We start from the raw sequence: 11,129 nt of genomic DNA on the forward strand, positions 1-11,129 counted from the left end.
ACACACACACACACACACATTCAGGCACACATATATTTCACATCCTAATATTGAATTGTATTATCCTTGACACTTGACACAATACATGCCAATAAAGCATTTTTGAATTAGAAATTGAGAGAGCCCCGTCTTCAGCAATCTGCACCCTGAATAGTGGCAGACCTACAGGATGATGAGTAGGCTGGTATTCAGCATAAAATAAGAAAGAAAAGCCTCTCTTACACACACACACACACACACACACACAACTCTGAGCCATCTGAAACATTATACCTCCTCATGCTCTCCCAATCCTAAAGCCATTTTGTCAGGTGGGGTTAGATGACAGACTAACCTAGTTTGACCTCGGCGTTCTCCGTCAGCAGGACGTTCTGTCCCTTGATGTCTCGGTGGATCACCTTGTGCTGATGGAGATGAGTCAGACCCTGCAGACAGCGACAGAGCGACACAGTGAAGGAACACCACAGCAGCAATAAGCCCAAGTCATGGTCAGGGTCGCACACTCTATCGCCATCGCGATACCAACTGGCGCAACAAACACATCGCGAACGGCTGGGACACTCAGACATTGTTTTGTGTAAGTTGAAAGAAAATATCTGTAGAAAACTGCACTTTAAAGTATAACTTCAACAGTTACATTATAACGTGCAGTTCCTCTTTTTGTGGTGTCTTTAATATTCAATTCAATTTTCAATTTCGTCAATCAAAGAATGTTGGAAATGATATCCTTTCATTTGTTTTAAATTCATCAAGCTATTTATTGTTGTATTTTAGCAGAATTCTGAAAGCAGCAGAAAGGCAGAACTGAGTACACTCTAATATCTGTTTATTTATCGCAAGCAACATCGGTATTGGGATATTCAACAATGTTATCCCACATCCCGTATATTCCTATATCGTCCTAGTCATGATTATGACTATGGCTATTTAGCTTTTGATTTTTATTATTATGAAAGCAATTATTTCCCAAAGGGAGTGGGACTAGCTGCTTTAGTTGTTGCTGTGTAGCTGACCCTGAACTCTAACCTCCCTGTGCCCAATAAAAATCTTCTGCACAGACATAAACGTTTTTCTGCAGGTCTTTCAGTTTTCTTAAAAGCAGAAAATCTACCAACCAGCTATTTAATATTTAAAAAAAGAAGAAACGTTAAATAAAATTGGGATTTTAGGCACGTTGTCTCTAATCGATCCAATAGAATTTGAAAATGAAATGCATAATTAAAGGATTTTTGTCATATTGAATCAAAGCAAAATACAACAATGTGTCCGGTATTTATGCTTCAAGTTTAATAATTCTTAGTTCAGAGAGTTTTCTTGTATTGACTGCAAAGCCACTGAAATAACAAGGAAAGGAAGAAAACAAGAGAAATGACCGCTGGGAGAGTACAATTGTTCAAAGGGAAGACAGGAAAAGGACAGAAAAAAGGACAAGATTAAAAAGACAAAGGGGATGAAGACAGAGAGACTTAATGTAAAGGTACAGAGGAACACAGCAAAGAAACAAGACCAAATCACAGCAGGACGAGAGACAGCAGAGAGCACAAAATAAGACGAGGGGGTTTAAAAAAAAGGACTAAACTGGATGAAAGGAAACCATTGTTGTCTTAGTTCAGAGCAGCACTGCGTATAACTGACTGAGCTTCAGCCCTCACAAAACGCACATCAACAGATAGTAGCGATAAGATGGGAGGACGATTTCCCAAGAAGATTACATTTATTCCATCTAACAAATATGACTCCAAAACACAGTTAACGCAAAAAACACACAAACAACTGCTGATTGCTACCAAACAACAGAGCACGTGTTACATTAAATGAGATTTAAAGAATCCATTGCCTCATGATCTTTGCTCATTATTTAGTAAAAGAATTATCTATTAAAAAGAAGTGTAAAAGTTTGACCCCGGGGAATGAAGAATATCACTATCTTTAAGAAACGGCTTGATCCACAGAAGTCTATTTTCCTTTGTTAGATATGATACAATGACTTAAGTGTCCTGGTTCTAATTCATTGGAATAATGCTGTGTCAGAGATCATTTTAGTAGTTTCCGATGGTTCTATCTGTTTTTTTACTGACCTGCACAGCTAAATGTTACCATTATTTCCATAATAAAAAAAATTAACGGATGCTTTCTTGTCAACAGCAATTATACATTATCACAGAGCTGGGTTTTTTGCCACAAAGCTCCCAGTCGCATGCTTTTAGGAGGAAAACGTCCTCAAAGATCTCTTCATTTCGTCAACATTCACGCACAATTGTTGTTTCTTGGTGGACGGGTATAGGATTGAAACTGTGACTCGGCAATACGGCCACTTACCCTGAGTATCTCTCGGCAGATGTAGGCGGTCCACTCTTCTTTCAGAGAGTTGCCTTTGGTGTTCTTGATCAAGTCCGTCACCGAGCCGGCTCCACAGAACTCCATGACCAGCTGAACACATACAAGGTAGGTTATTGATTGACAGAAGGAAGCATCTGGTCTAGGATCAGTCATAAACAAGCCAGTAATCACAATAAAGCAACTTACCGAGGTAAACAGAAAGCTAAGAAAGGATCTAAGTGGCTTATTTACCGTATGTATGCACGGTAAATTCCTTTTCTCCATGTTGAAATACAACAACAAAGACGTACATTTCTCTTTTTGCCTTGTTACATTAGCACTAGAGCCCAACCGATACTACAGTCCATGCCAATATCAGATTAGAGGTAGTATTGGTATGAACGTTAATAAATATGCACAAAAAATATTAATCCATTTATATTTGATCTGCAGCACTATTTGTGTGTTTATAGTTAGTTTTATTTTTTTTATCTTTTAAATTTAGCTAAATATTGCTCAAAATCGACTAATTCTCACATCTTTACTGACCGTTACTGTCCTCTTTGAAATCAGGGCTGCATTATTGATTTATTCGTCCATTATTTCCTTGAGTAATTGATTGTTTGTAAAGCTGTCTATAAAACATAAAAACACTGTGGAAAATGCCTGGAAATACCAGCGAAAATGTTTCAAGAGGTCAGGGTAAAGTCATTAAATGTCTTGTTTATCAAGGCACTACAATACCCCAAAAAATATTAATTTTACGGTAATGTAACAGGAAAGGCAGCCACTTCTCCCATCGGATCGGCTGAAACCTTTGTGGCCTTGTTGCATGAAAAAAAAAATGACTAACACGATTAAGCGCTCCCTGTCCCTCTAGTAATTGACTAATTGTTCCATTAAAAGTCAACTTCATTGTTCCAATGTAAAATATCTTAACTGAAATCAGTGATATCTTTATCACAAAAATGATCTGATATATCATTATTGGATTTGTATCATTCCCAAGTATTGCTGTTGTTATCAGGCTCAAAAATCCAGTATCGGTGTGCTGATGGTGTATTAACTTTTATAGACGGCGTCTGTGCACAGAAGAAAAAGTTCTTTCTTCAACATGAAGCACATTAGAAATAAAATACACAGTACCCATAATCACATTACTGTAATAGCATTACTAAAAAAGAGAGCGATGCACATGAACGGACAGCCATGTTACAGACTCTCTCTCTTTCACTTCACAGAGAGCAGAGTGAACAGAAATGACTGCAATAACTGACTCAACGGGGTCACCACCAGATCACATGAATGAATCAAGTCCAGCTCTTGACCCACACACAATGTGTCCATTCTATCCACATCCTTAGCTGCCTCATGTTTTCATGTCTCCTCTCCTATTCTATTGGGTTCTCTTTCAAGTAGATTTGATTCTAGGATGTACAACATGTATATACTTTTTTGATGAGTTTTAATCTCCCGCCTCATCCGAACCATGATCAGAGGGGAATACTCAATCATCTCCCAGCTGAAAAAGGAGAGTAAGTACAACAATAAACTATACCATTAAATGTTGTGACAACTCTTATTAAGGTTAAAGTTAGAAAAGTGATAACATTCCCCCTAATTACATTTTCCTCTCCTTTCCTCTCCTATCCTCTCCTCTCAGCTCCTTTCCTTTCCTCTCCTCTCCTCTCATCCGAGGCAATTTTGCGAGAAGATTTTTAGCTGTTCATTTCTGACCCTGCTTCAAGCACCTCTCATCATCACTCTGGATTACATGCCGCGAGGAAGTTGGCAAGTAATGGCTAACCTCACTCCTCCAGGCTGTGCATGCATACTCAGACACGCAGAGACAAAGAAACACATTGATATATGCATAAACATAAGGGGACACATGTCGATGCATGCAAATATACAGCTCAAGCACATATATTGTGTTGTGTGTGTGAGAAACATATGGAAGGATCTGAATAATTGTGTGGCTGGCTGTTAATAAATCATGTGTTGACGCGATCTAATGGGGTGCTCTCATCTCAGCATTGATCACATAACAATGGGAGGACACACACACTCACACACACACACACACACAAATAGACATCATTACACATCAATACACAGGGAAACAGGCAGCTGTTGAGTCAGGAGGAAAAATTCAGGCAGTAGATCTACAGGGGCTGCTATGTGTAAATGCATGTGTGTGTGTGTGTGTGTGTGTGTGTGTGTGTGTGTGTGTGTGTTCCCATTGTTGTGTGACAAATGCTAAAGGATCAGAGAAGAGAGAACTCCCTTAGATTGCGTTAACACATGATTTATTAACCAGCCACACAATTATTACGATCCTTTATATATTTCACACACACAGACAAACACACACGCACACACACACACACACACACACACGCAAGTATGTATACATATTCCAATGCACACTAACCCGCAGTCACTGCCTGCATGAACAAACAACACACTTACTTCTTTCACATAAATGTAACAGTGAAAAATGGAAAGTCCCTTCTCTCTGTTCTGCTCTGTGGCTTTCTGCGAGACTACAGCCGTATTCTCTTCACTCCATTTCATACACACAAATGCATAGAGTTGCAAAATTGCACAAACACACACAGATGATGGCGTACCCATAGCTGGTCATCTATGCCAGGGGGGTTTTTCTTGACAAAAGCTCCATAGTAGGTGGCGATGTTCCGATGGTGACTGTACTTCTTCAGCATGTTGATTTCCGCTTTTATCTCCTCTTCCTCATCCTGGCACACAGAAGAAGAAAAATATCAACAGGCATTAAAGCTTCAGTAGCTAACTTTTGTAAAAATGTATTTTTTACACATTTGTTAAAACTGTCACTATCTCCTGACAGTAGAATATGAGACAGATAATCTGTAAAAAAAAAAACAAGCTCCTGTGGCTCCTGCCTGTGCTCCTACTGACACTTGCAGAAATAGAACGCCCCTGGTCAGAAACAGCCAATCAGAGCCAGGAGGACTGTCTTAGCACTGTCAATCACTCTCGTGTACGCGCTGCTCATACCCCTCCCCCCGCACAGCGCGTACAGAAACAACTTTTCAGGAAAACTGCCAATTTCTCGAGTGACACCTGCTCAGAAAACAAAGACGGGCAAACAGAAGAAGACCGATGACGAAAATCGAGCTTAAAAGAGAGAGTTAAAACGAGCCCGAAATTAAACGAGGGTCAATATCAGAGCGGCTTTTCAGAGGTAGAGGGATCTACGTCTCCTGAAAGGATTCAACACGGATTCAGAGCTAGCCACATTTCTGCTTGACATGTAAGTTTCTCTGCTTGATTTGTTTCATTTTTTAAGAACTACACAACTAAGACAGCGATGGTTACGGTATCACTGGTGATCGCGCAAATCTCATTTGACTCTGTAGCTTGTTGCTAAGTCTAACAGTTAGCTTGTTAGCTTGTAGAACGGCAGGAATGTTGTAGCTAGCGGGTGAAGTTTAACTTTACCTGCTAACTCCTTCACCCTCAGTATAAGCAATATTGTTTCAATACCTACATTTAGTAAGCCAAAATGCTTTTTGTCGATCACAATTAAATGGCTTGGCTTAGTGAGCTTCCTCAGTGATTCATCATTCCTACTTAAAGTTTAGTGTTTTTTATTGATCCAAAAGGTAATTCAGTAATGTACTGTGTAAAGTATTTACATATCTTTTATTAGAAATATTTTAAATAAGCAATATTTTTACATTAAGTATTCAAAGTTTTAAAAGCACAGCACACAACAGCTATACGCCCCTCAGAATAAATCCCCTGTATTGTCCATGATGATGTGGAAAGCATCGGGGGCCCTGCTTACTAGCGTGCCCTAAACTTTTAGGCTAAGTCCACGTTTTCTCAGAACTCCCTACTGCAGCTTTAAAGCAGGACCTCGATTTGTTAACCCTCCTACATGTTATTAGGAGTTTGATAGAGCAAAGGAAATGAAGCTCTTAAAAGTCCCATGGCATGACATTTTCACTTCTTGAGGGTTTTTAACATTAATATGCGTTCCCCCAGCCTGCCTATGGTCCCCCAGTGGCTAGATATGGTGATAGGTGTAAACCGAGCCCTGCTCTGCCTTTGACAAAATGAAAGCTCAGATGGGCCGATCTGGAATCTTGCTCCTTATGAGGTCATAAGGGGCAAGGTTACCTCTTCTTTATCTTCTTGGCCCGCCCATGAGAGAGACACATCATGGCTTTCAAACAAGCAAAGTGGTCAAGCCCCCCCTCCTCAAAGGCTGCAAACTAAAAAATCGCACGGCCTAAGGAAAGCTCATTGTGGGACTGGCTCTAATTCTAATGTAATTCTGCACCAAGGCTGAATTTTGGGACAGAGACTTCAGATATGGTATTAGGGGACCACTAAGGTCTATATAAAAGATACATGAAAAGAGCACCATGTCATGGGACCTTTAATGGATTTGCATTAAGGATCCGTGTACATTCTGAAAAAGTTATTGTTGCAAAGCACACAGCTGGGCGCTAAATTAGCCACAGCGGCATTACTTTTTAATAACTTTCATTTTAGGGGGTTGCTGACACGTAGACAAAAGCAGTTGTTTCGGTGGCAGTTGGTTACTTAAAAATGTAATTCCTCATTCATTATGCACAATGTCAGAAAATGATGCCTTAATTACTTCAATTTAGTGTTCGTTAGCCGTGAAAACAAAAACCCTTAGTTAGTAAGCTGATTCTGTACGGTAGCGGCTCATTAAGTTAACAATTTTGTGTATGCCCGTCATTTCATTTTCAAACACCAATTAATACAGTAATTTCTTTTTATTGTATTTAAGCAGATTTATCCACACAGTCATTCATATAATGTTGAAATTATTTGTTTGTTCATTGTACACACAGTACTTCTGTTTCTCAGGTTATTTGCTCATTCATTCATTCATTCATTCTTTCATCAAACACCCTCATAATGTTTATTTCCCTATTCAGTCATTCATACTCCCGTTCATTCATCAGTTCCTGTGTTGCTTCATTCCTGCAGTCCTCCATTGTTTTGCTGGCAGGGACACATCGAGTGAGAGGATCTCTAAATATAGCTGAGATTCCCTCATGCTTAACAGACACGCCTGAGACCACACTGCTGTCCTAATGCATCCAGCTAATATTACCATGGCAATAGGCCTGTCCTCATTTCCTCTCCGCCATATCACGTGCACTCACACGCCAGCACTGACTCATCGCTCATGATTAGATGACATGGTCGATGGTGGTATAATCACTTGAGATGATTTGCTGTGCGTGTGTGTGCAAATGTAGCGAGTGCATGCGTGTAGGTGTGTGTGTGTCTCTTACCCCGGTGACATCCATGACCTTAATGGCTGCCAGCTGCCCTGTCTTAACATGGCGACCCTGGCAAAAGAGGGAGAGAGGACGGACAGTTAGAGACAAAAAAAAGATGGAGCAAAGAAGAAGGCAAGGAAGAAGAAAAGATGGAGGTAAAATGTCAATCAAACAATTTTATCAGGAAAATGCAGTACATTTATTAATGTATTATCAGGTGTACTTAAAAGTCATTCCTGCCTTTTTAAAGACACAATAAAAACAAAAGTGTTACCCACCAACAAAATACTGGATTGTAAACTGCTATTATTCCCAAACTGATTATCAGGTCTTTGAATGCAACTAACAACCGACAATAACGACGTTACTAACATTTTCTGATGCTGCCAAATCCCCTTGATTAAAAATTAAGTATTTTCCTAAAACATCCAATATTCATGGCTGTAAAATGAAAGCAACAATCATATTTTTAGAGTCGACTCAAATTGAGCACTGTTTGTTAACAGGAAATAACTTCAGCTAGCAAAAGTTGAGGACAAATCTCTATTATGAATCAAACTTCTCAATTACCTGGATACACTTTATGTGCTTAAAAAATAATGGATTGTTGTCAGCAGACAGCAAGAGAAAATATGGAGTCACTGACCAGATTCAAGGAAGTGACAGCACTCAAAACTAGACTGTATGTTCAAAATGATATGTCAGTGTGATTTGACCTGTAGCTGGAGCATCAGTCCAAGCCAGTGTAACAGTGAGAATCAGACATTGTAGCAAAAAATCCAGCTGACAGTGTCTCAGATAGATGTTCAAGATGAAGAAACAACCAGACAAAAACAAACAGCAATCCCCCAACTAGTATTGAGGCTAGGCAGATGCCTGGGGGAGCTAGGAAGCGAGAAACTGGGAAACTGGAAGCTGAGGGGCGAATGGAAGACCCAATCGGTTAGTTTGCAACAGAGCATCTGTGCCTGTGATTAGCTAATGAAGCTAACCGGGATAGAGACGCTAAAACCACTGACAGCTATCACTTCCACCTGTCTGGAATCAACGGATTAGCATGTTACCGTCTGAGCAGAACGGCTTAGCAGCAGCAGCAACACAAACAAACAAATACGCACACACACACACTCACACACACACATACACGCATACACGCGTGCGTGCACAAACACACACACACACACACACTTACGCTCACTCAATACAAGGGCAGGACTGTTTTCCTGGAGGAATTGTTACAGTATAAGGAAGATGGCATTAAGGTTCTGGCTCTAAAACACCTCCTAAGAACTTTAATCAAAGGCCCTTCTGCAGCCAAAACAAAAGCTAGGAATGTGACAATAAGAACAGAAGTATTGTTGCAGAAAAGTCTGTGGTTTTATTGCTTTACAGTTCATTTGCAGGACAGTCTCTGTACCCTGCGACTGGTCATTAGTCATTCTAACAGCTTCACGGTTTTGTTTTGACGGATCAATTGGACCCACAGAATCACCAAAACTCACTTTACTTGATGATTAGCTTGTGAGTCGAAGCCTATTCAATATAAACAGTTATTAACAGCAACATAATGTAGGCAGCTCAATATATTACTTGTTTTTTTACACTCTTACCAAGTAGCAAAACTGGTCAGTGGTCAACGTGATGATATGATCATATCTCTATTAGCAACAACAACGGGGAGCTTTTGCTCGTTTAGACTAGGGTGGAATTTCAAATAAAAGATAAGAAAAAACAAAACAATATTACAGGTACATATGCCTAACATTTTGCAAACTGCTTCACCTGTGTACCATGCTTCAAAAGTCACCAACATGTGTTTTAATTTGAGGAAAAAATCCTGTTGGCAGAGCAGCAATTAAAGAGAAAACTCTACAGCCGTACATTGTCTGGGTTTTCACAAGATGACTGGCAATATGTTAACATCTGCTCAGGTCCCTGACTGAGGGGAATTTAAAGCCATGAGTTAAATTTCTCATTTAAAAGCTCATCTTGAATTAATAAAAAAAAAACTTTTTGATTTATTGCCAAATGAAAATGAGGGATTTAATATGATAATTCATTGTGTCAAAATCCAGTACTGCACAGTGCAAATTAACAGACACAGACACACATACACACATGCCGCATACACACACACACACATGCCGCATACACGCATATGCATACGCACACACACACACACACACACACCACGTGCGCGCACCCGCACACACGCTTCTGTGAGAGTAAAAGAGCTGGAAAGATTGAACAGGGATTTCTCATTAGGATCAGACTGCCCCAATTCCACAAGCACAAGGACTGGCTTTGTTGGACACTAACAAAGGAATTACAGCCACTTACAAATCACAAACTCACACACACACACACACACACACACACACACACACACACAAAATACAAAAAGATCTCTCTTTTTTCTTACTACTCGCACAGACAGAAGAACCGATGCGAACACCCACACATGTACACACAGAGCCATTACGATGGAAGGAGAGAGAATATGTCCAATATATATTGGACATGGACATCAGCCGGGCTGGATAAAGATTCATTACTCTGAGCCACCTGACACCCCCCCCCCCCCCCCCCCCCCCCCCCCACACACACAGACACACACACATCTCTCCTTCCTTCTTAGAGCAGTATTGTCATCCAGCCTTAATAAATGACCAAGTGTGAAAGGAGCATGAGAAAGGAATCAGCACTGTCTGTTTATCTTCATCTCTCTCTCTCTCCGTCTTTGTCCTCGTTCTGTTTATTTATTTGCAAGTTCATTGAAAGGGATGGGGGTGGATCTTTGGTTGTATGAATGTGAAGTTAGTTTCTAAAGCAGTTAACAGGATCATGTGTGTAACAATGATTTCAAAACAAGTCAGGAAGACAAATAATAAAATCATTAGTGCTGAAACTACTTAATTAAAAGTCATTTGTCAAGCTGAATTGCCAAATATTTGCTGATTTCCGCAGCTCTAATGTGAGGATTTGCCTGTTTTATATCATTACAAATTGAATTAATTTGGGTTTTGGACAGTTGGTTGCACAAAACAAGCAATCTGAAGACATTATCTATATGACTGGAAACTTTGAGGGGCATATTACACTGCTGTCATTGTATGTGTGTGACATTTTGGGAAAAATATACTTACTTGCTTAGAGTTTGATGAGAAAAACAATGCCACTACCATGTCTGTGTGTTAACACTAACACTAATATTACTAATTAGTTAACACTAATATGAGTTCCCCCCAGCCTGCCTATGGTCACACAATGGCTATATATGGTGCTAGGTGTACACTAAGCCCTGGGTATCCTGCTTTGCCTTTGAGAAAATGAAAGCTCAGATGGGCCGATCTGGAATTCTGCACCAAGGCTGAATTTTGGGAAAGAGACTTCAGACACAGTATAAGCGGACCACTAAGGCCATATAAAAGAGACTTCAGATACAGTATTAGGGACCACTAAGGTCTATATAAAAGAGACTTCAGATACAGTATTAGG

General features: G+C 39.9%; 1 protein-coding gene across 6 annotated transcripts in view; it reads right to left on the minus strand.

Moving 5' to 3' along the window:
* The window catches only part of LOC117936005 (TRAF2 and NCK-interacting protein kinase-like), a 56,847-nt gene that overhangs the window by 16,212 nt on the left and 29,506 nt on the right, over window positions 1-11,129 (minus strand). For all 6 annotated transcript variants that reach the window (XR_004654870.1, XR_004654871.1, XR_004654869.1 and 3 more), the window contains exons 3-6: window positions 7,644-7,700; window positions 4,953-5,078; window positions 2,320-2,430; window positions 335-425 (exon numbers count right to left, since the gene is read on the minus strand). Coding sequence is in view for 3 of the 6 variants with exons in the window: in XM_034858705.1 (XP_034714596.1) it covers window positions 335-425; window positions 2,320-2,430; window positions 4,953-5,078; window positions 7,644-7,700 (385 nt within the window). In the remaining 3 variants the exon portion in view is untranslated. The remainder of the gene's footprint in view (window positions 1-334; window positions 426-2,319; window positions 2,431-4,952; window positions 5,079-7,643; window positions 7,701-11,129) is intronic.

This window comes from Etheostoma cragini, chromosome 20 (assembly GCF_013103735.1).
Source record: "Etheostoma cragini isolate CJK2018 chromosome 20, CSU_Ecrag_1.0, whole genome shotgun sequence".
Taxonomy (NCBI): Eukaryota; Metazoa; Chordata; class Actinopteri; order Perciformes; family Percidae; genus Etheostoma; species Etheostoma cragini.